Here is a 25,516-nt window from a genome sequence, read left to right on the forward strand (position 1 = left end):
TGAAAATCCTTGCAATGCATGTTTCAAAGGATTTCTATCCAGACCATGTAAAACAAAAATCTTCCAACTCAATAAGACAACCACCCACATAAATAAATGGGCAAAAGATTTGAAGTTAACTTCACAACAGAAGGTATATGAATGCTGGTAAGTACCTGAAATGATGTTCAACATCATCAGTCATAAGGGGAAGTGTAAATTAAACCCACAGTGAGATACTACTGCACACCCTTTAGAATGACTAAAATTAAAGAAAAAAAAATCCTCATACTAAGTGTTGATGAGTTTATGGGGCAACTGGAACTCTCAGACTTTGCTGCTGTGAATGTAAAATATTAGTCACCTTGCAAAAGTTTGGCTGTTTCTTAAAAAGTTAAACATATACCTATCATATGACTCAGTCAGTCTTACATCTAGATATTCACCAAGAGAAAAACATCTACACAAAGACTAGTACACAAATGTTCATAGTCATAGTGACTTTATTTGTAATAGACAAAAATTAGAAATCCACATGCCCACCAGCAGATAACTGAGTAAACAAATAGTAGGAATTCCATACCATGGAATACTACACAGTAAAAAAATAAAACAAGCACACATACAACTGATACAAGCAATAAGGATGAATATGAAAATTATCTCGAGTCAAAGAAGCCAGGTAAAAAGGGAACCTAGTATATGATTGTATGACGGTATTAGAAGGTGGAGCCTTTGAGAAGTACTTAAATCATGAGGGAGGAGCCCTCACAAATGGGGGTTGGTGCTCTTCGAAATCTCAGAGAACTTCCACATCACTTCAATCTTGTGATTACATAGCTAGAAGGGGCCAACCGTGAAGCAGGAAGAGAGTTTCCCCTTGGCCTTGGACTCTCCAGAACTCCAGAACTGTAAAAAATAAATTTTTGTTGTTAATAAGTTACTCAGTCTGTGATTTTTTTATAGCCTGCAAAGACTAAGACAATAAGTGTACATGTATCAAAATGAAGCAAACCAAACTTCCCAGCTTTATCTATGTGCAGTGTAGTATTCCTAAGTTAAATATAACTTTTTAAATGGGGGTAATAGTTATACATTCAGGCTGTTTTAGGGATTCACTGAATATCTCAAGCACTTTATCCTAATACCTGATTTGATATTAATACTTAGTTTGATGCCACTGAAACTTTGACATCAAACTTCAATCTCTCTACTAAGCTTTTCACTCAAAGTCTAGAGGTAAATGAATTTTTAAAAGATTTAAGCATTTCGTAGGATTTGGCAATTAATGTCACTGAGTAAACTTAATAAACTTATTATCAAGGCAAAAAAAATACACATAAAGAACTGGGTTCAAAATTTTTTTCATGCTATTTTTAACAGTAATCCAGGGAATTCCCTGGTGGTCCAGTGGCTGACTCTGTGCTCCCAATACAGGGGGGCTGGGTTCGATTCCTGGTAAGGGAACTAGCTCCCACATGCCACAACTAAGACTCTATGCAGCCAAACAAATAAAAATAAATATTTTTTTAAAAAACAGTAATTCATGAAAATTTAGGATCATCTATTTTCCTTGGGAAGTAAGTCTATACTAATGAAAAACAAGATCTACTAAGAAGTTAAAAACCACTTCTAAAAGCTTTAGTTCTCCAGTATAAATAAAGGAACTAGACAGGATGATCACTTACATACTGTTCAGCTCTAAATATTAATCACTATAATCATTCATTTCTCATTCATCTTTCCTTGCATTGTCATACCACTATCTCCTACTGGTTCAACTTCATCCAAGTGTGGATTTTTCCCAAAGTTTCTGTCTTATCCTTTTCCCCTCCTCTGTGTCTAAGCCACTGAACTTAAGATCTCCAATTAAGTCAGACAGAGAAGGAAAAACATGTGACATCCCTTATATATGGAATCTAAAAAGAAATACAAATGAACTTAGGAAGCAGACTCACAGAGAACCAACTTAAGCTTGGGGTGGGGGTAAGAATAGGGGGTAGGAACAGTTAGGGAGCTTGGCATGGACATGTACACACTGCTACATTTAAGATGGATAACCACTAAGGATCTACTTTATAGCACAAGGAACTCGGCTCAATGTTCTGTGGCAGCCCGGATGGGAGGGGAGTTTGGGGGAGAGTGGATACGTGTATATGTATGGCTGAGTCCCTTCAATGTTCACCTGAAAGGAGACAGTTTTAATAGTCTATATTCCGATAATAAAAAGTTTAAATACTTAAAAAAAAAAAAACTCCACCTTCAAACTTCCTACTTCAAGTTTCTAGGCAAGACTAAATGATTAAAGTGTCACAATGAGAAATCAAATAGGATGGAGAATGGAAAATGTCCTTGGATTTTGGCAATTAGGATAACACCGAGCATCCAAGGTTTTGAGTAAGGAGTGCGGCACTTTTCGAAGGATGACTCTGGCAACACTGTTAAGAATGAACTGGAACCTGAGACTATTTGGCATATTAGCATCGAAGGTGACTTTGGAGTCATAGCTGTAACCTTGGGTTTAAATGCCATTAAATTCCTAATGTTTCATCTCGGGATTCCAGGCACTTACGTGGTCCAATTCCTATACAGTCGTTACTCCCCCATAAGTGTATTTCCTGCCCTCGGTCGGCCAGACTACCCCCTACTGAGCTTGATCTTCCTTGCTTCTATGGATACTCAGGCTACTGATTATAAAACTGCCTAGTTCATGAATAGTTGCACAAATTTTACTGCCTTTTTTCGCCTTCTCTTAGCTCCCAAACACCATAAATCTTCTCTAGGTTAACAGTGGCTTTTGAAAGACGAGATTCTGACTCATTTTCACACCCAGCAGCTTCTTCCACCTCTTCCTCCCCCAGTCAAGAGTGCATCGGCAGAATGGAAGTACTCAAATAGAAGTCACGTAACAAAACGGAGCTACAGGTACAGCAGCTCTTTTAAAGCAAAAATGCCTTTTTTTTAACAGTCCACTAAAATGTTATCTCGACCTTACTGTTGAATAAATTTAGGTTCCAATAATAAGACCTCCGGCCAGACACTACAGGCTGGCGGACGACTTTGCGTCGGTATCACATGAATGAATGCGGTCCTATCGGAGAATACGACAACTGTGAACCCAAGAGACTCCACAGGAATCAAGTCACGAATTTGCAAGCACACAGCCCTCCGAACGCCTTCCCGCTCAGCTTCCGAAAGGAGAAACCCGGGCCGCAGTCCAACATACAGATCAAACCGACAACCCCCTCCCCTGGCCACCAAATCCCCAGTGTCTCCTAAGAGGTGGGCAGTAGAGGCCAGCGCCGCGACCGCAGTGTGCGCGGAACTCGCGGAACTAGGAAGAGGAATCTCGAGCCCACCTGGGCGTCTCTGATTGGCCGTCGGCTAAGCTTGGAATTCTGGGGCGTGTTGCGTCATATCCGCCGGGGCCGCCATCTTGCTCCCAGGGGCAGTTGGCGGAAGAGAGCGCGCTCCCAGGCCGCCGGCTCGGTGTCTGCTTGGAGTTCTCGAGGCCCGCGATTCGGCGTCTGCTCTCGACCAGGGGTCCGTCTCTTACGTTCCGGTTGCCCTCCCTCACCCAGCTGAGGGATAGCGAGGCGGCCCCCTCTTCGACGGCGTTCCATGGAGTAGGGTCCCGGACCGTTGTCCCGAAGAGCGAGATCGAGCTTGGCCGCCTCCCCCTCCCTTCTCCCTCCCTTCTTCCTTCCGCCGCAACATGGCTAACAACAGCCCGGCGCTGACAGGCAACTCGCAGCCGCAGCACCAGGCGGCAGCGGCCGCAGCCCAGCAGCAGCAGCAGTGCGGCAGCGGCGGCACCACCAAGCCGGCAGTCTCGGGCAAGCAGGGCAATGTGCTGCCGCTGTGGGGCAACGAAAAGACTATGAACCTCAACCCCATGATCTTGACCAATATCCTGTCGTCGCCTTACTTTAAAGTGCAGCTGTACGAGCTCAAGACCTACCACGAGGTGGTGGACGAGATCTACTTTAAGGTACGAAGCGACTAGACTTGGCGGGGTGGGGGGGATGTTAAGTTCCGAGGAAGGGGTATGGAGGAAACGGGCGGAGGCGGCCCTCGAGGTCTGATGATCTGTAGCTGAGGAAAGGTTGAACGGAGGGGGAGCTGTGGCTTGTAGTTCGCCAGGGAGGGGTCAAACTGGGGCCGCCCTCTCATTTCCTTTTCAGATTTTTAGGGCCAGGAGAGCCCGCCGCCATTGATCTCTCTTCCCCCAACCTCCTGCCCGCCCCTGGGGGGAGTTGGGACGGGAGGACTGGGGGAGAGGAGAAACGAGTAACTGAAGCCTCTCCAGTTTACAGTTTAAATTTCTTTCTTTTGACGTGGATCTGCTCAGCGCCAACTTGTTGGTGCTTCTCCCGCTCACCCCGGGCCAGTTCGTGTATTGACTTCATTGTTGGCCTCGTGTTGTTGGTATTCACTATCCGATCCGGACAGGGAGATGGTCAGTGTGTGTGTCGGGTGGAGTGGGAGGGTCGAGGGTGGAGAGGTGCAAGTGGAAAAGATGTACCGAAGGCCTGGAAATTTTAGCAGCAGGAGGTCAGGAGTGAGTGGTTTCAGTCACCTGTGCGTTGGGCTTATTTAGAATTATCTGGGCCCTGGGCTTCTGCGGCAGGGTCGGTGCTGGCTTGGCTGTGCTGGGGAGCTCACCTGGCGCCTCCTCACTGCACTCTTGTCTCAGTTCTTGTTTCGTTAGCAGGATTGACTCAGTCTTGCAGCGAGGCTCGGAGCAGCCCAGGGTCGCAGGTAGAGGTATGCATTATTAATCATGCTCAATCGCCATAAATGCATTTCCCTGGTTAAATGAACGGCTACTTAGATTTTTTTTTTTTTTTTGACCATTGGTTTTGGTCTTTTCCTCACGAATTTGGTAGGCTTTCTCCATTTACCTAAAATTATGTAGTTTTTAAAAATTATCTTCCAGGCCTCCTAAGATAAACTTATACTATTAAAGAATATCAGTTAATCTTAAAGGTCTTTAAATACTTAAACTAAGACATCTGACATAATACGTTTTGTCTGTATTGACTCCTAAAAACCACTTGACAGACCACATAAAAGTTATCTTCCCTGACCTGAACATATCTGTAGAGGTGATAAGAGAGGAAATTTTCTTTATTTGCCTTCAGGTTACGTTTTGTCCACCTTTTCCCCTAAGTGAATAGCTTATTAAAGGATTTTGAGATACCAGTTGGTTTTGATAGGAGATCTTATTTTGAGAATATAATTCAACTTTGGGTATATAAAGTAAACTGAAATTTCTGTGTACTCTTAATATTGTAAGTAATTGTAATACTGTGAACTAGATTTTTTTTTTTTTTTTTAAGGTAAGGCCTTTTTCAGTGTGGATACAATGTGGTGAATATTTAACCCTTATTCAGTTGAGATCGGGTTCCTGCTCTTTGTGGCAGGTTCTGTTTAATAACCTAGGCAAATGTTAATAGGATTGAGGGAAAAGTTTACTTTCAAATTTTACATACTGTGTCTTGAAACACTTAAGATTCTACTACAATTTATTTAAATTTAGTTCTAAAATTGAAGACTCGGGTTTTGTTATCCAGATCAAATAATCGTTGAAATATATAGGCTTCCTATTTTGTAAGTCTATTTTGTATGGCATCCACCCCTTTGGTTAGCCTTTAAGGAATTGAAACATCTCTTCACAGCAAGGTGGGGGAAGGAAATAAAACTCTAAAGCAGTGCAGCTTAGTCCACTGAGCAAAATAGTGTAGTGTTTACATTTAAATGCATGCTTTTCTGTCTGAGGCATTGACAAGGACTATTTCATGTAATAATGGATGGGTGGAAGTAAAATTTCAGAAATACGTAGTAAAAGAACAGGATTTCAAAACCATTTGGTTTTGTTTCAAGTTAAGAAACTAATACGGATCTTATTTTTTCAAAACACCTTTGTTCTATCTGTTGTACAGCTAATCTTTCTTTGCTGTTTTTAGGTGAAATATATTGTTTTTATAGGGTGCCCCACTTTAGCAAAGATCTGTATCTTTGAATATACTTGACAATGCAAGTTATACTTACTGTTTTTGGCCCAGTTTATATTTGGGGGGAAAATTGAATTGGTTCATATAATCAGGCTGAAAATATACAGTAACTAGAATAATCTATGTGTAGGTATGGCCTTTGTAATTTCATCTTTAGTCAGAAATGAACATAATGCTTGATCATGGTTTTAAAAAAATGTGTAAATATCAAGTTTGATGATTTTGCTTCAGAAGTAATTTGTTACTACTTTAGCACACTTTGTTTTTTCTTTATTTTATAATGTGGAATTTTAAATCACCACAAAATTGGAATATTAAGGGTATTTTAAAGTTTTTTTTTATATAAATACTTAAACTTTGTTAATACTTTCTGCTTTAAGTTGGGGCTTTAAATCCATTTTAAAATGAGGATTTTTATTTAAGTAATTCATAATACAAAGTTGATTATCAATTTTTAAGTGTGTAAGACTAGAAATTTCATATCTCCACCTGTATCTGCTCCCTACAAAGCTAATTTAATGGGATTTCTGCTGTGTAAAGTTGTTGAGGTTTTGTTAAACCCTAGGTTGCTTTATTGGTGCTATTTGAAATATCTAAGCAGTTTTCAGAGATGGTTTACATACTTTAAAATGTATGTAAACAAAATATATACATCATGTCAAAATGCCCAACTTCCAAACTTTTGGAAGAGCTGCTCTGTTATGGATTGGGGTTTACTTGAGTCATTTTTTTAAAATTCAAAGCATGAATGTTTGTTGTGTTTCTCTTTTCTATTTTCAGGTCACGCATGTTGAACCATGGGAGAAAGGAAGCAGGAAAACAGCTGGCCAAACAGGGATGTGCGGAGGGGTAAGTAGAAGTACGTGCATTTTTCAGTTTTTCTGTGTCTAATAACTAAGTTTATGTTTGGAAAACTAAAAGTTTGTCAATTACATACCAAGTTACAGTTAGTTTGTGTTTTTAAAAATCTAAAGTCAAGTGTTCCCTGGGGTTAGAAAAGCTTTTTTTTTTAATGGTCTGTTCTCAGTTCTGGATTGTATCTTGTATTAATAGCTAATAGGATTAATCAGTTGGTATTAAGTATCTCTGTTAATTACTTTACCACTGTCTTGATTCTTTCCCTTAAAGGTTCGAGGTGTTGGAACAGGAGGAATTGTTTCTACAGCTTTTTGCCTGTTATACAAATTATTTACTCTGAAATTAACTCGCAAGCAAGTGATGGGTCTTATAACACACACAGACTCTCCATATATTAGAGCCCTTGGATTTATGTATATAAGGTGAGCATACATTTCTCTACATTTTCAATAAATATCTTATTTTAATTGACCTAAGCTTAATCAGTCTTATGTGATTCTAGGTACACACAGCCCCCTACAGATCTGTGGGACTGGTTTGAATCCTTCCTTGATGATGAAGAGGTATGTCAACAAGGGTAATAATTAATTTTCTTCTGATTATCCTTTTAAAATATTTTTTATTTATTGATGATTTAACATCTTCCAGAATTTTCTGTACCTAAATTTATTCACTCACATACTTTTGGAATTAATGTCCTGTTAAGTCTTGTTTTCAAATTTTTAAATTGTTTAGATTTATTTTGCTAACTATTGAGTTTTCTCTTCCTAGTTGTATTCTGTGTATTGATCTTGACTTGTACAGTTGATAGTGACTTTTTAGTTGGCCATGCTCAAGATTGAGGTGGTAAGACATGCACATAGAAATAGTAATTATTGCTTTTTTTAATATATATTCTGGGACTTTTCAGATTTTTACCCTATAATTTCCTCCAAATAGGAATATTTCCATTTGTATAGAAATGCAGAATTTTAGAGCTGAGTGGAATTTAAATAGGGTGAGGGTTTAGATAACTTGTTCAAGGTGATCAGACTATTTCAGTCCCAGCTTTCTAACTCTTACTATACATGTTTACAGAAAGAAACCTCTCTTTAGTAGTTCAGATTTTTTTTTTTTTAATGTAAAACTTAGCATTCAAGCTTAAGGTTGAACTTGTTACATATGTTCAGAAAGTACTTTGGAATACATTACTGTGTCAGATTTAAATAATACATGTATTAAAGTCCAAGATCACAGAAGGCTCTTAATAATGATCACTGTTGTCCATACATCTGTCCCCACCATTACACTTTAAGGTTCATAAAGAAAACTGAGTGGTATTTTAGTAGCCCTATTTAAAATGTATCCAAAGAATTGGTTATATTAAAGGATAGTCCTAATGGAAATCTTTCTGGTGTGTTTTTATTACTACATGCACAACTAAATAAATCTCACTCATATAGACATGGAGAATTTTTCTCTGTACTTTTTTTTTTTTTTTTGTAAAAAGTCTATTTACAGTCTGTTTATTATCTCGGAAGAGGCCAAAAGTGTGTTATATGATAAATCACAATCGTTTTTTCTTTTTAGATAAGATTTTTCAGGCTAGGGTGCTTCTCCTTTCTATATTTAAAAAGCATGTCCCACTTCATAAGTTGATATTAGGTTTGTTTCTGAATGCTTCTGTTTAATCTGTTTTTTATTGTATTTACAAACCTGAGGCTTTCTATTTAAGCTAACTTATTGTTTTCTTCCTTAGATATCTGCAGCGATTATATTTGGAAATACTGTATATCTGAACACTTAAATGTGTGTGAGTGCAAGCAGTTTTACCTTTAGCTCTTGTTTTCCTGTTTAGATAACAAATCTCACTTTCCTTGTGTGCTTGCACTATAGGTTTGGGACTGACAATAGCTGACTAACATGTCCTGAGCTGTGAGAGGGCATAGCAAGAAGGCCTTCATGCGGTAATGACCCTTTTCAGAGACAATGGTCATCATGGATTATGCGTTTCCAATTATTTGTTTATTTATTTATTTTCTACGTAACTCTAAATTAGAAACCTCACTGCTTCATGGCAGTTGGTTTGCTATTGCTTCCAGTTTTATTAGGGCTTCATTTTATATTAGAGCTGTTAAAAGATAATCTTTAGACAGGAACTATTTAAAGTAGTTCATATGTAGCTAGGTTACGCCGCTAGGAACAATGTATGCAAACGTGTCCACAGAAATAAAATGTATAGTTAGTAGGTATATGGAATGTAAATTTGATTGTTCCAAATAGTCTAGTAATGTAAGGGGGTGTTTCATATTCTTTTTTAACTGAGAGAGGTCACTTCTCTTTCTGTCCATGAGGTTGCAGGGTTTGTTCTCACCTGCATGCACACACTGAGCCCAGATATTTCTGTGTATCATTCATTACCAGATTAGAAAGGTACACAAACTGAAATTTTTAGAATTTTTTTGTATTTGAGATTCCAAAGATGGTTATATTTTTTATAGTATTCTTATATTTATTGAGATAAATTTTTTGACGGCCAGGATATCTTTTGTGTTTCTGTAGGACCTAGATGTGAAGGCTGGTGGAGGCTGCGTAATGACCATTGGTGAAATGCTGCGATCTTTTCTCACAAAACTGGAGTGGTTTTCTACTTTGTTTCCGAGAATTCCGGTTCCGGTTCAGAAAAATATTGATCAACAGATTAAAACCAGGCCAAGGAAAATCAAGAAGGACGGAAAGGAAGGCACTGAGGAAATAGACAGACATGCTGAGCGCAGACGCTCAAGGTAATGTAACCCTTGAGTTACTGCAGCTTTAAAATGTGCTTTATGCAAAAGTTCTTGGAAATTAGTATCACATTCTTACATATAATTTGTCATCTTTCCCCCATTTTCTACCCTTAAGGGCATGTTCAACAAATTATGCATCTGTAAATGAGAACAGGCAAATATTTTGCTTAAATTATTCTTCATGTGTAACGCTCATGTTTTATTCAAGCTTTTTTCTCCCCTTCCTCTTTTTTCCTGAATATTAGGTCTCCAAGGAGATCACTGAGTCCACGAAGGTCCCCGAGAAGATCCAGAAGTAGAAGCCATCATCGAGAAGGCCATGGGTCTTCTAGTTTTGACCGAGAATTAGAAAGAGAGAAAGAACGCCAGCGACTAGAGCGTGAAGCCAAAGAAAGGGAGAAAGAAAGGCGAAGATCCCGGAGTATTGATCGGGGGCTAGAACGCAGACATAGCAGGAGTAGGGAAAGACATAGAAGCCGTAGTCGGAGTCGTGATAGAAAAGGGGATAGAAGGGACAGGGATCGGGAAAGAGAGAAAGAAAACGAGAGAGGTAGAAGACGAGACCGTGACTATGATAAGGAAAGAGGTAATGACCGAGAAAAGGAGCGATCACGAGAACGGTCCAAGGAGCGGAGAAGTAGGGGTGAGGTAGAAGAAAAGAAACATAAAGAAGACAAAGATGACAGGCGACACAGAGATGACAAAAAAGACTCCAAGAAGGAGAGAAAACATAGTAGAAGTAGAAGCAGAGAAAGAAAACACAGAAGTAGGAGTAGAAGTAGAAACGCAGGGAAACGGAGTAGAAGCAGGAGCAAAGAGAAATCAAGTAAACACAAAAATGACAGTAAAGAAAAATCAAACAAACGAAGTAGAAGTGGCAGTCAAGGAAGAACTGACAGTGTTGAGAAAAGAAAACGAGAACATAGCCCCAGCAAAGAAAAATCTAGGAAGCGCAGCGGAAGCAAAGAACGTTCCCACAAACGAGATCACAGCGATAGCAAGGACCAGTCTGACAAACGTGATCGCCGAAGGAGCCAAAGCATAGAAACAGAGAGCCAAGAAAAACAACATAAAGACAAGGAGGAGACTGTGTGACAGTTTTTTTGTAAAAGTGGATCACATTGAATCCTATAAACGTTGGATTAAATCTGCTTTTTCTTTTTCCTCCCAAGTTGAGGTTGTGCAGTAGTTACGCACTCTTCAAGCTCCCTGTAGGCTGCATTTTCATTTCCTCTTTTGTGTAGGGAAGTGCCTTTGTAATCCCATTTATTGCATTGATGTCTTCACCCAATTGTTGAGTTTGATACATGATGCACAGATTGTTCTTGCATTTTATTGTTCAACTGTTTTTGAGATGTACAGTCTGTACATATGTCCTGAAAATGTTTTAATTCCTTTGGCATGGTTGCCATGTTGGTTAAATTTGTATAAGGCAATAAACTGCCACTAATTCTATTTTTGTTTTGTAGGTGTGGGATTATGGTTTGTGTACTGAAGTTAGCATGGCTGTGCTTTTCGTAATAGAATGCTAAAGACTTTGAAAATGGATCTAGGATGTCTATTATAGGAGAACTACATGCTTTCAGTGTACATGAAGGCAGCAGCTTTAGGATTAACATTCTTGCCCACTGTATATTGTCTTGGAAGGCTCTTGTTAATATGTTAAACCTAATAGTCTCTACAGTTAACTTTAGAGAGAATTTATGAGAAGTTAGTTTCTGATGCAGAGGTTTCAATTAGGCTGTGATTTGATCAAAAGTCCTTTTAGCATTCTACCTCAAAGGGACACTGTTAGTATGCCTAAAATTAATTCACTTAGTTTTCCTTTTTTATTTGAAGAAAATACATGACATGTAATCTTTTTCTTGAATTTTTCAGATTTTAAAGTACTATATTAAAGGAGAGATTAATGTCTAAAGCCTAGCATTCTTGCAGCAACCCTATACTAACGTGAGATTGGGAGAGGGTGGGGCAGGTGAGTAGAGAAATGGGTATAAGCCTCAAGCTTCCAAAGTGTTTTTATAAATGGAAAATACTTAAATTATGAAACAGCTTGATATAGTGTCCTTTTTTTAAATTCAAAACTTTTTTTATTGAAAATGAAGATTGCTGTTTGAGTTTTTAAACTTAATCTACAAGAGAGAAGTATTAAAAGTAATGCTTTGCTGCATTATTTAAGATTATCAGCAAATTATTTGATAGATTGTTCTTATGACTTGTATTCTGATTACAGAGAACGATCATGAGTGTGGAATAAATTACTGGATTAAATCCTTTATCCTGGGTGTTGGCTTCCCCCTTTTGTTAAGTATTTTTTATTGTGGAAATAGATACAATGTTAGTAGAGTCATACTTTGAGCAGAAGGATATCTTAGCGCCCAAATGACAAGTAAATTTTAAATGTGTAGATGGAATTAGACATACATGATGGCGAGCAATGTTTGCTAGGGTTCTTAATACCAGTTCCCTTTATCCTTGGGTGTTACTGCATCAATAGGTGGTTTTTTGGTTTGAATAATTAGTTTCACATCAGAGGTCCTTATTGCAGGACTTTACAATTAGGTTATATATTAGAATCATTTAAAATTTGGACTTGAAAGAGCTTTTAAAAATAACTCTTCCAATTCTTGTAACAGAGGCCCAAAGTTCAGTCATTGACAGGACTATAAGGGAGTCTTCTGACAGAATTAACTGACCATATCAACATTTGTTTCTCACTTCATATTGGCCAGTGAGATGGGCACTCAGATGCCACCTTGTAAAAAAAAACGTTAAATGGGACAAAGGAGTACATTTGGCAGAGTTCTTCATATGTGGGCTTAACTAACATTTGTACTTACTTTACTTCAGAAAAATCTCATTAAATGAACGAATTCTAAGAAAATACTCTTTTTTTTAAGAGTAGAATATTCAATGATCTTTTAAGCTAAGTGTCAAGTGAATGAACACTAGATAGGTAGAAAACTTCCTGAATGATGAAAGCCAATAGATTTAACAAATATTTAGCATATCTAAATGGATGGTGCTGCTCCTTTGAATATAGTTAATTTGGTGGTGTATTTTGGCAAAACATGGGAAGAATTTATTATAAATAGAAGTGAAAGTATCACTGCATTTAGTTTCCTGTCATTTTGCTTTTGAGCATTTTGATATATAGGAGAACATGTAAGTAATATTAATGCCAGACATATGCATGACTTAATTTGGAGAATAGCTTTCAAAAAGGCTGAAAACAAGCGGCTCTGAAAGACATCTCAGGATTGTTTCTTGCAATTTTTGAGAAAACTTAAGCTTTTGATAGAGCTTGATATAATTAGCAGCCTCCATGCAGTTTCCTCAATTTACTAAAATGATTTCACTTTTCCATGTATTATCTTGCGTATGTTTTCTAATGTTCAGTTTGCAATTAAATCCAATACATGAGCTAGTATGTTATTAGTCTTGAGATTTTCATACAAAATTTGCATTTTAATACCTCCCGATTTATAATCTATTAATTGGATTTAGTTTCTTACATCCTCTAAGGCAGTAGTCCTTAACCTGAGTCATAGACTCCTTTTTTGGAATCTAATGAAACCTACAGATTATGTCTAGAAAAATAAAAAGGGTTCTAAAATTTACTCCTAATTTCAAAAGAACTAGGTTGTTCCAGGTCTTGTGCAGTGTTGTTTTTTTTTTTTAAGCTGTGTTTAAGAAAACAGTATTATGTAGTTGGTAATGAACATCGGGACCTGAGAGTGTCACCTCAGCCATGTCTGACTCTTGCCTGCCAGGCTCCTCTGTCCATGGGACTCTTGAGGCAAGAATACTGGAGTGGGTTGCCATTTCCTCCTCCAGGGGATCTTCCCGACCCAGAGATTGAACCCACATCTCCTTCATTGGCAGGCAGGTTCTTTACCACTAGTGCCCCTGGGAAGCCCAAGAAGAAAGGCTTCCCTAACTGGGAATTGAATCACCCAGGCAGTGGTGAATGCACCAAATCCTAACCACTGAAGCACTAGGGAGCATCTGATAGTCTAAAATTCCTTCACCATCTCATTGTGAAATCTTGGAACTTTACAAATAGTTCTGAGGTGGCAATTTTCACTTTAGGATAATTGGCTGTCAGTGTTTGTACTGTAGAAAGCATGGCAACATGAATACAATTAACTGAAAAACATTACCATCATAGCTGACATAAAATCCATTATTCTGTTTCCCAGAACATTGATTGTTGAATTTCTGTTTCAGAATAATGATCCATAATGTATTGCACAGGTAAAATAAGGTTGGGGGGGGCAATGCGGTATGTGTGTATGTGTTAGGTGCTCAGTCATGTACAACTTTGCAACCCCATGGACTGTAATCCATCAGGCTCCTCTGTTCATGGGATTCTCCAGGCAAGAACACTGGAATGGCTTGCTATTCCCTTTCCCAGGGAATCTTCCAGATCCAGGGATTGAACCCATGTCTCTTCCACGCTGTAGGCAGATTCTTTACTGATTGGGAAGCAGGGTGGTGTCTAAAATGAGTTAAACTTGAATTATTCAACAACTGACCTCTTTTGCATTTCATATAATACAAGCCATGACATTTTATTATAAGAATCAGGAAAGAGAATTTCCTGGCAGTCCAGTGGTTAGGACTCTGTGCTCTCACTGCCTAAGGCCTGCTTGGTATGACCAAAAAAAATTCAAAAAAGTAATAAGCTTCCCTGATCAGCAAATACCTAAAGTCCATTAGTCTATAAAGTGGGCTTTCCACTTTTTTCAGCCATTCAGAAGCCGAATTATTTCTTCATTGAGTTGGTGGATTTAGCTGACACCCACAAATCTTAACATTTTGAATAAAAAATGGAAGTGAAAACAAATAGTGCTTGCTGAGCAAATGCAAGAGGAACACTCTTGCCCTCTCTCCTACGCTCCTATTGCCTTGATACTCAGGAGGACCAAAAGAGATTTCTTAGATGCTGAACTCATCCACCCAGTCCAAGTACTGGTTCAGTGAACATTTCTTCCTGAATAAGTTGTTCTATCTCTGACCCCTGTTCTGGTAAATTGAGTTACATTGAGCCTTGTAGGACTACCACTGATTTGTGGGTGTGTCAATTACCTATTTCCTAGCTGCTAAATCCACCCTTCATTGCTCTGCTTTGTAATAACAGGATCTGAGCCCTTCAGATACTTCTCTTGCTTGTTGGCAAGTTCTGTTAAGCTTGTCAGTGGATGCTGGAGGGTCGCTGCAGAAAGAAGGTGCTTCTCTTTCTTTCTGATATTTTTTTTTCTTTTGCAGTATGTAGGAACCAGTGGCATGTAGGACACCCACAAAATCTGGATCTCAGCCTTGCAATGGAAATTCTTGCAGATTTTCTCCTTTCTTAAGGGACGTCCCCTTCCTTAGCTCTATAGGCAATGACTGCTCCTATAGCTGCTATTTCTGTATTCTTAAGAGCTTTCCTTACCCTTAGTAGCCCTGTATTGGTTAGTAATTCTTCATATAAAATTTTCCTTGTTCAAATTACTGTGTTTTCTTTCTCCTGACTGGACCCTGACTGATACATTAATAGTAAATTAAGATACCAGTCATAAGGGTGCCACTTCATTAGGTTGGTTGATAACTCCTGATGTAGTCTGGTATGAAGGAGTCAATCCAAGAAGTTTGTTGAGAATTACATAAGTGAATCATACTGACTCCTGAGAACTAAGAATTGCTCAGTCCTTAGAAGAATGGAAAAGACTTGTAGAGTTGTCATCCTGAAGATGCTCATGATAAACAACTTCCCTGAAGCTCCCTTGCTTCTGGCTGACCTTCTTGTGTTTTTTGTTTTCCATTATGGTCAGTGGATATTCTTGCAATTTGTCTGTTTCCGCAAGATTACCTGCATTTGTCTTCCTTGAAGCCCATAAGCCTTGTAGTTTGTTTTATTGTAACCACCAGGAATTCCTGATCAGTGGAGGTCTTGTCAATTTCCTTCACACTTAATTCTTAACCTGTCTGCACTTGGTACAAGTAAGACTATGTCCTCTACTTGATTGGATTGGCAAAGAAGTCAAAGAAGTCCTAGGTATGATTCCCTTTCCTTGGTAGAAATGATTTCCCCAAGGGAGAGGTACAGAAATGGGGAAAGAATGGAGTATGAATGAGGGCAACCATAAATCTCAATAGTGTCCAGTCTTTCTCTGGACAATCAGTTCTGCTCTGTATTCCTACTATATCACTAGACAGTTCTTTTTATTTACCTTCCGGAGGGTATTTGAGATATTCACTAGTTTCTTAAGTCCTCTGCTCCACCTCCACGCTTTTCGCATACAGAGACTACCAAGTGGACATTCCTACACTTGCCTCCTTCTCTTCTCCAAACTAAAAGATGAACTGTGGTCACATCTGTTCTCCTACTTCTCTTTATCCATCTGTTAAATGTTGCAAATTCTGCCTGAAGCTTACGCCTTGTGCTTACACCTTATTTGTTCATTCATGTGGCAGAGACTTCGGCAGTTCAATATCCATTTTCTGTTCCTTTCTAGCAATAGAATTTGTTCTTTTTTAGCCACGTGATGGGGTGAGGGAACTTGTTTCCTGACCAGGGATTGAACCCATGCCCCCGCCCCCTGCAATGGAAGCATGGAGTTTAAACAGTGGAGCACCAAGAAAGTCCCTAGCAATAGAACTTTTTGATTGTGTATGCCATTTTCTTTTCTTTCAGCTCAGTTGACATAACCAGGAGACCAACTTCTCACCAACAGGATGTATGTGGCAGCAGGAACCTTTCTTTAAAAGCTTACTGGCATATAGTTCACCTTTTCTTTTCCCTCTAGCATTGCTGAATTCCGCTGCTTAGAACTTTGATATGACAGCTGGAGCTTTATCTTGGACTAGTAAAAAGAAGGCCTCATCCTAGGGATGGCCCACTAAAAAATTTAAGGGAACCTGGCTTCCTGAGGACTCCATGGAATAGAATTGCAACTCCTGGATGCTCTGCTCTAATACTTAAGAAACTTAAAAGAAACTTCTGTTTAAGCCACTGTATAGGTTTTCTGTCACTCTCAGCAAAATGAATCCTAGCATTATTTATTTGAAATCTGGAACTGTATACTAAGTAACAAAACCGAGGGGCTTCCCTGGTGGCTCAGAGGTAAAGAATCTGCCTGGAGAAGAAAATGGCAACCCACTCCAGTACTCTTGCCTGGGAAATCCCATGAACAGAGGAGCCTGGTGGGCTACAGTCCCCGGAGTCCCCAAAGAATTGGATACAACTTAGCGACTGAACAACAATAAAACCTAAAATACTTAACATTAGCTTGGAGGTTGGGCATCAAGAAACATGGACACAGGTATTGTGGGCTAGAAAGCTGATGATGCTTATTATGCAGCATCATAAAATTTTACCTTTCTTTCATTATCTTTTTTAACATTTTACTTTTTGGCCATGCTGCGCAGCCTGTAGGATCTTAGTTCCCTGACCAGGGATCAAATCTGAGCTACCTGCAAACAGGAGTGCAGAGTCTTAACCACAGAAACGTCAGGGAAGTACCTCATTCTTTTAGCTTTTATTTTCAGCCCTTCTCGTGGCCTTTGGATGACTGACCTTGATTTTCCTAGTATTATCCTATTAGTGCCCTAAGAATGTTTAAACAGGGCTTCCCTAATAGCTCAGTCAGTAAAGAGTCTGGCTGCAGTGCAAAAGACCTGGGTTCGATCCCTGAGTTGGGAAGATCCCGTGGAGAAGGAAATGGCAACCTACTCCAGTATTCTTGCCTGGAAAATCCTGGAGACGGAGGAGCCTGGTGGGCTACAGTCCATGGGGTCACAAGAGAAAGACACGACATAGCAACCAAACCACCACAATGTTTAAACATTTAAACAATGTTTAGTCCCTTAGGACCTAAACTCAAGCATTTACTGCTTTGCAGAATCCCATTTCTGAAAGAATTTCAGACAGTTGGTAAGCATAGTAATTCAAAATTTTAAGATAAATTTATACAAAGTAACTGCTTTATATGATTATTTCCCAGTGGAACTGTTCAGCAATAACACTCATAATCTATTTGACTACAACTAAGAAGTTGACTTTAGCCAGAAATCAGTTGCTGCTGACATAAAATCATTGTGTGTTTCTACCTCTTCTCTGAACCTCCCAGCTCCTCTAATGTTCATGTCCACAGATTATGTCATCTGCCCTCAGTTGTTCATGTCATCCGTTTAATGCTTGTTGGGAGTGGTGGGGTGTTTTTTTTTTTTAACTTTATTTTTGGCTGTGCTGGGTCTTTGTTGCTATGCGGGCTTTCCTCTAGTTGTATAGAGCTGGGGCTACTCTGTAGTAGCCACGCATGGGCTTCTTATTGTGGTAGCTTCTCTTGTTTCAGAGCGCGGGCTCTAGGGTGCTCGGGCTTCAGGAGCTGCAGCACATGGCTCCGTGGTTGTGCATCCCTAGCTCTAGAGCATGGGTTGTGGCACGGGCTTTGTTACTCCAGGTCATGTGGGATATTCCCAGACCAGGGATCGAATCTGTGTCTCCTGCATTGGCAGGTGGATTCTTTCCCACTGAGCCACCAGGAAAGCCCTGGTATTGTTTAGTCAGTAAGTTGTGTCTGTCTGACTCTTGCAACTTATAACTCACCAGGCTCCTCTGTCCATGGATTTCCCAGACGAGAATACTGGGGTGGGTTGCCATTTCCTCCTCCAAGGGATCTTCCCAACCCACGGATTGAACCTATGTCTCCCGCTTGGTGGGTGTGTTCTCTACCACTGAACCACGAGGGAAGACCCATTTCAATACTTAAGGCTTAACAAATGTCTCAATACCTCTTTCCTCACTGCTACCAGAATTCTTAGTGATTCCAGTACCCATCAAACAATTTCTCCAATTCTCAGGCCTTTCAATTTCTTGATCACCTGACTTGCAGTTTTTTTTCCTTCCACCTGAACTCAGCTGCCATTTCCCATGGTTAACATCTTAGAACTGGACCATCACCAATAGCAAACTCCTCCATAGTTCCATTTCAAACATATTCTCTATTCATCTACTCCCTATTTTCTGCTTACTTCCCTCGCATATCCTTTCCAACAATTCTTTAGCTCCACTGGGTCCTCCTGTCTATTGTTCCTGCCGCCTTTTCATTCTCCACTGTGGTCCCTTCCACCTCCATGATCACAAGGCAGCAAGCCTCACATTCTTGCCCACCTAGCTTAGTTTCCACAGTCCATTATTAGAAATCACTTCTTTGTAAACATTCTCAATTCCCTGGATGCAGTCTCTCTCCATCATAGTTGCCTCATAATACTTCTATGTGGTGTGTTAGTCACATGCAACTCTTTGCAACCCCATGAACTGTAGCCCACCAGGCTCCTCTGTCTGTGGAATTCTCCAGGCAAGAATACTGGAGTGGGTAGCCATTCCCTTCTCCAGGGGATCTTCCCAACCCAGGGATCGAATGCTGGTCTCCTGCATTGCAGGCAGATTCTTTACTGTCAGAGTCACCAGTTCAGTTCAGTTCAGTTCATTTCAGTCGCTCAGTCATGTCCGATTCTTTGTGACCCCATGAATCGCAGCATGCCAGGCCTCCCTGTCTATCACCATCTCCTGGAGTTCACTCAAACTCACATCCATCGAGTCGGTGATGCCATCCAGCCATCTCATCGTCTGTTGTCCCCTTTTCCTCCTGCCCCCAATCCCTCCCAGCATCAGAGTCTTTTCCAATGAGTCCACTCTTTGCATGAGCCGACCAAAGTACTGGAGTTTCCGCTTTAGCATCATTCCTTCCAAAGAACACCCAGGGCGGATCTCCTTTAGAATGGACTGGTTGGATCTCCTTGCAGTCCAAGGGACTCTCAAGAGTCTTCTCCAACACCACAGTTCAAAAGCGTCAGTTCTTCAGTGCTCAGCTTTCTTCACAGTCCAACTCTCACATCCATACATGACCACAGGAAAAACCATAGCCTTGACTAGATGGACCTTAGTCGGCAAAGTAATGTCTCTGCTTTTGAATATGCTATCTAGGTTGGTCATAACTCTCCTTCCAAGGAGTAAGCATCTTTTAATTTGATGGCTGCAGTCACCATCTGCAGTGATTTTGGAGCCCAAAATATAAAGTCTGACACTGTTTCCACTGTTTCCCCATCTATTTCCCATGAACTGATGGGACCAGATGCCATGATCTTGGTTTTCTGAATGTTGAGTTTTAAACCAACTTTTTCACTCTCCTCTTTCACTTTCATCAAGAGGCTTTTTGTTCCTCTTCACTTTCTTCCATAAGGGTGGTGTCATCTGCATATCTGAGGTTATTGATATTTCTCCAGGCAATCTTGATTCCAGCTTTGTGCTTCTTCCAGCCCAGCATTTCTTATGATGTACTCTGCATGTAAGTTAAATAAATAGGGTGACAATATACAGCCTTGACGTACTCCTTTTCTTATTTGGAACCAGTCTGTTGTTCCATGTCTAGTTCTACCTGTTGCTGCCTGACCTGCATACAGGTTTCTGAAGAGGCAGGTCAGGTGGTCTGGTATTCCCATCTCTTTCAGAATTTTCCACAGTTTATTGTGATCCACACAGTCAAAGGCCTTGGCATAGTCAATAAAGCAGAAATAGATGTTTTTCTGGAATTCTCTTGCTTTTTCCATGATCCAGCGGATGTTGGCAATTTGATCTCTGGTTCCTCTGCCTTTTCTAAAACCAAGCTTGAGCATCTGGAATTTCATGTTTCACGTATTGCTGAAGCCTGGCTTGGAGAATTTTGAGCATTACTTTACTAGCTTGTGAGATGAGTGCAATTGTGCAGTAGTTTGAGCATTCTTTGGCATTTCCTTTCTTTGGGATTGGAATGAAAACTGACCTTTTCCAGTCCTGTGGCCACTGCTGAGATTTCCAAATTTGCTGGCATATTGAGTGCAGCACTTTCACAGCATCATCTTTCAGGATTTGAAACAGCTCCACTGGAATTCCATCCCCTCCACTAGCTTTGTTTGTAGTGGTGCTTGAGAAGCCCCCAATTAGGACTAGAAGTAATACCCTGGTCTTACTTAAATACGACTCTCAGTCTTCCCTGTGCCTGCACATGACCAGAAGAATACACAGCCATGCTGAGTGGCATCTCTTTAAATTCATGGCCATGACCATGAATGCGTGGAATCCTGGGCTTGTGTGGGCCTGAGAGTGGTGCCTCGACTTCTGCTCCTTTCCTGCCTCTCTAGCCTCACCCTCACCCTACCCTGGTAGATGCCATAGTGCACCATTCACTTTGGTAAATCTCCCCTCCTGAAACCAGGCAAGGAGAAACTCTATTTGCTCATCTCCCAGTCGTTGGATGTGGTTGCCCCAGGGAAGAGTATGTGATTTTGAGCAAGGCAACTCTAGGCTAAGGGCAAGCTTGAGAGAGGCTCAGCTGGCATTCCAACCATCAACACTTTCGCAGCTAGAGGGCGTGAGTGCTCATCTTGCTCTGGCCAAGCCCTCCTGTTCCTCAGGCCCGTTGCCTTTCCTCCTCCCTCTACCTGGCTTGTTCTTTTCCTGTTTCCAAGGGACTTATCCTCTCTTCCCTGATGTCCATGCTCAAGCACATCATTGCTGGAGAAGTCTTTTCTGACTGAGGTATACAAACTAAACTCCATCCCTCCATATTCTTTCCTGTTACTAGGCTTTTTGTTCAGGTTTAGCGATACCTGGCATTGAATAGTTCCAACATTAGCTGCTTCTTTGGTCTTCCTCTTACTAGAGTCCTCCATGAGTGCAGAGCTCTGATTTGCTTCTGTTTATATCCCCTGTGCCCCTAACAGTGCCTGGTATGCAGTAGGTACTCTATGAAAGTGAAAGTGTTAGTCACTCAGTCCTGTTGTGTCTCACTCTTTGCAACCCCTTGGACTGTACTTCCAGGCTCCTCTCTCCATGGAATTCTCCAGGCGAGAATACTGGAGTGGGTTACCATACCCACTTCCAGGGGATCTTCCTGACCCAGGGATGGAACTGGGATCTTCCCACATTGCAAGCAGATTCTTTACTACCTGAGCCATCAGGGAAGCTCCATAGAAACTTATTAAATGCGCAGTGAAAATAAGACAGTGGTTTAGTGGAACAATCTTCGAGTGTAGAGTTAGACTGATTTTTTAAAAACAACTTTAGTGAGATAAACTGACATACCATAAACTGCACATATTTATAATATAAACTCAATGTTTTGACATATGTATACACACATGAAACCATCACCATAATTCAGATAACATACATGTGCTTCATCCCCAGTTTTGTAATCCCTCTTGTAAATGGCAGGTGGTAATAGGGATGGATGAATTTACTGTTTTCATTAAGGACCTCCCACTATCTTTCTCGGCACAGGGACATGCTCCAGTCCTTTTTTTCTTTCTTTCTCTAAATATAATTGGCATATAACCTTGTCAAGTTTGAAGTACAAATCTGGGGTGTACAAGTGTTGGTTTGATACATTTATATATTTTACTTTTGTAATCCCTCTTTTCTGCCCTTTGCCATCCCAGGCAACCATTGATTTGGTCATAACCCTCCTTCCAAGGAGTAAGCATCTTTTAATTTCGTGGCTGCAATCACCATCGGCAGTGATTTTGAAGCCAAAAAAAATAAAGTCTGACACTGTTTCCACTGTTTCCCCATCTATTTGCCATGAAGTGATGGGACCAGATGCCATGATCTTCATTTTCTGAATGTTGAGCTTTAAGCCAACTTTTTCATTCTCCTCTTTCACTTTCATCAAGAGGCTTTGTAGTTTCTCTTCACTTTCTGCCACAAGGGTGGTGTCATCTGCATATCTGAGGTTATTGATATTTCTCCAGACAATCTTGATTCCAGTTTGTGCTTCCTCCAGCTCAGCGTTTCTCATGATGTACTCTGCATATAAGTTAAATAAGCAAGGTGACATTATACAGCCTTGATGTACTCCTTTTCCTATTTGGAACCAGTCTGTTGTTCCACGTCCAGTTCTAACTGTTGCTTCCTGACCTGCATATAGGTTTCTCAAGAGGCAGGTCAAGTGGTCTGGTATTCCCATTTCTTTCAGAATTTTACCTAAATTATACATAGTATCAATAGTATATATGTATCAATACCAATCTCCCAACTCATCCCACCTCCTATTCCACCTTTCCCCCTTGATGTCCTCACATTTCTTCTCTATGTCTGTGTCTCTATTTCTGTTTTGCAAATGAGATCACCTATGCCATTTTTTCTAGATTCCACATATAAGCATTAATATGATATTTGTTTCTGTCTTTTTTACTCACTTCACTCTGTATGACAGTCTCTAGGTCCATCCACAACTCTACAAATGACCCAATTTTGTTCCTTTTTATGGCTGAGTAATATTCCATTGTATGTACATTGTATGCAAGTTTTTATATGAACATATGCTTTTATTTCTCTTGGGTGAATAACTAGGAGTGAAATGACTGGGTCATATAATCAGTGTGTGTTTAACTTTTTAAGAAATAGTCAAGTTGTTTTTTGGTTGTGCCATTTTATGTTCCTACCAGGAATGAGATTTCCTTGCTAACATTTGGTATCATCAGTCTTTCTAATTTTAGATGTGTAGTAAGTATGCAGTGGTATCTCATTGTGGTTTTAATTTACATTCTCCTAATAACTAATAATGTTAAGGATTTTTCCCCCCTCACCATGCTGCTTGCAGGAACTTCCCTGACCAGGGGTTGAACCCTAGCCATGGCAGTGAGAGCTGGAATCCTAACCACTAGGCCACCAGGGAGCTCCCTAAGGACATTTTCATGTGCTTATTTTTCATGTATATATCTTCTGTGAAATGTTTGTTCAAATCTTTTGCCTGTTTTTTATTGAGTTATTTTCTTATTACTGGGTTTTGGGAGTATATATATAAACATACTCATACATACACATATATTTTTTCTAAATTTTAATTAAAAGATGCAAGGCCTATGTAAAACATGTGATTTGCAAATATTTTCCCCCAGTGTGGTTTGTCTTTTCATTCTTGGAACAGTGTAGAAATTCTTCATATTGTTGAAGTCCAATTTATCAAATTTTTGCAATGGATCGTGCTTTCAGTATTATATCAAAGAAATCTTTATCTAACCTAATGTCACAAAGATTTTCTTCTATTTTTTTTTCTAAAAGAAGTTTTATAGTTTTAGATGTTATGTTTAGGACTATACTCCACTTTGAATTAATTTTTATATGGTGTGAGATATGGATTAATGTTTATGCTTTTAGCATATGGTTGTCTAATTTTTTCAGCATCATTTGTTTTTGGGTTTTTGTTTTTTTCATATTTTTTGGCTGCACAGCTCTGTTTCAGAATCTTAGTTCCCCAACCAGGGATTGAACTCATGTCCCCTGCAGTGGAAGTGTGGAACCCTAACCACTGGTGTGTGTGTGTGCTTGGTTACTCAATCATGTCTGACTCTTTGCAACCCCATGAACTGTAGTCTACCAGACTTCTCTGTCCATGGGATTCTCTAGGCAAGAATACTGGAGTGTGAGTAGCCATTCCCTTCTCCAGGGGTTCTTCCCAACCCAGGGATCAAACCCAAGTCTCCTGCTTTGCAGGCAGATTTTTTACCATCTGAACCACGATGGAAGCCCCTGGACTGCCAGGGAATTCCCTCAGCATCATTTGTTGAAAAGACTCTTCCCCATTAGATTGCTTTTACACCTTTTTGAAAATCAATTGTCACATATATATTCGTCTATTTTTGAACTCTATTCTGCTCTATTGATCTACTTATCTATCTTGATACCAATCCTTATAATTAATCTTGTCTTAATTACTATACATTTATAAAAAGTCTTGAAGTCAGGATAAAATCAGTTCCTTTTACCCCATTTTGGTTGGAAGTGGAGTCAGATTGATGAGTTTTAATCCAAGCTCTACCATTTAATATTAGTATGATTTCATACAAGTCAGTTAACAATGTTTATTACTTGTTTATGTCCTTAGAATTAATATTATAGTGCTTGGATTAAATGCTAATTATTATTAAGGGTCTGAACTAGAAAGATGGCCCTGGATCTAAAAGGTACTAGAATGTCAGGGCAGTGCTGGGATGAATGAATTTAATGTGCTCATCAAGGACCTCCCACTGTCCTCAGTGTAGGGACATGCTCCTGTCCTTTTTTTTCCTTTCTGTCTCTCTCTTTCTTTTTTTAAACATATAACTGATGTATAACACTGTCAAGTTCAAGACATAAGTTTGAAGTGTACAAGTGTTAGTTTGACACATTTACATATTGTATGATTACTGCAGTAGCATTACCTAACACCCCTATCACATCACGTAAGTATTTCTTTTTTGTGTTGGGAACAGTTAAAATTCGGTCTCTTAGCAACTTTGAGGTTTATAAATATTATATCATTAACTATTAATATAATCATTATGTTGCATGTTAAATCCCCCAGATATATTTTTCTACTAGTTTTTAGTTTGTACCCATAAACAACATCTCTCCAGTACCCCCAGCACCAGCCAACAGCAGAACTGATCACTTTGCACTGAAACAACAGAAAGAATAACAAATAAAGGTGATAAGAAATTAAAACTGGTCAGAATCCCCAAGTTTAAAATAGTCATTCCAATATGTCAATAATTTCTATACAGATTTGTTTAATTTTTATTTAGAAAAAAATTTTAATAGAAAAGAAGAGCATTCTACACCCAGGTTACAGTAGCCTTTCGGCCCGCTTGGCATGGCTTACTTCCACTCTCCTTTTTTTCAGCCTTTGCAATACCTGTACCTGCCAGTCTCCAGGTGCCTCTAGTTATAGGTCAGCTCCACACAGAAGGGGAGGAGCTACTTCCCAGGGTCTGTTTCCAGCATTGCAGCCCCACATCCCAGCAACCAAACGTGCTGCCCACCTGGAGACCAAGGAGGACCTTGCCCACTTTGTTGTGTGCCATGTGAGTGCTCAGTCCAACAGG

At 39.8% G+C, this 25,516-nt stretch overlaps 1 protein-coding gene and 1 long non-coding RNA gene across 2 annotated transcripts; one reads left to right on the forward strand and one right to left on the reverse strand.

The window, feature by feature from the left end:
• Positions 1-464: 464 nt before the first annotated feature.
• Positions 465-3,336, reverse strand: LOC138445419 (uncharacterized). The gene is made up of 2 exons (XR_011258866.1): positions 2,975-3,336; positions 465-888 (listed from the first exon to the last, which is right to left on the reverse strand). It is a non-coding gene; the product is annotated as an uncharacterized lncRNA (long non-coding RNA).
• Positions 3,076-11,900, forward strand: PRPF38B (pre-mRNA processing factor 38B). Its single transcript, XM_069599338.1, has 6 exons — positions 3,076-3,970; positions 6,777-6,845; positions 7,125-7,276; positions 7,357-7,417; positions 9,396-9,619; positions 9,868-11,900. The coding sequence occupies exons 1-6, from the start codon at positions 3,695-3,697 to the stop codon at positions 10,715-10,717; spliced, it is 1,632 nt and encodes a 543-aa protein (XP_069455439.1). The 5' UTR covers positions 3,076-3,694; the 3' UTR covers positions 10,718-11,900.
• The last annotated feature ends 13,616 nt before the right edge of the window (positions 11,901-25,516 follow it).

The sequence above is a fragment of the Ovis canadensis genome, chromosome 1 (assembly GCF_042477335.2).
Source record: "Ovis canadensis isolate MfBH-ARS-UI-01 breed Bighorn chromosome 1, ARS-UI_OviCan_v2, whole genome shotgun sequence".
NCBI classification, from domain to species: domain Eukaryota; kingdom Metazoa; phylum Chordata; class Mammalia; order Artiodactyla; family Bovidae; genus Ovis; species Ovis canadensis.

Coding starts and splice junctions, on each gene's coding strand:
- PRPF38B (XM_069599338.1), top strand. CDS start 3,695: ATGGCTAACAACAGCCCGGCGCTGACAGGCAACTCGCAGCCGCAGCAC. Junction 7,418..9,395: donor CCTTCCTTGATGATGAAGAG/GTATGTCAACAA, acceptor GTGTTTCTGTAG/GACCTAGATGTGAAGGCTGG. Junction 9,620..9,867: donor GCTGAGCGCAGACGCTCAAG/GTAATGTAACCC, acceptor CCTGAATATTAG/GTCTCCAAGGAGATCACTGA.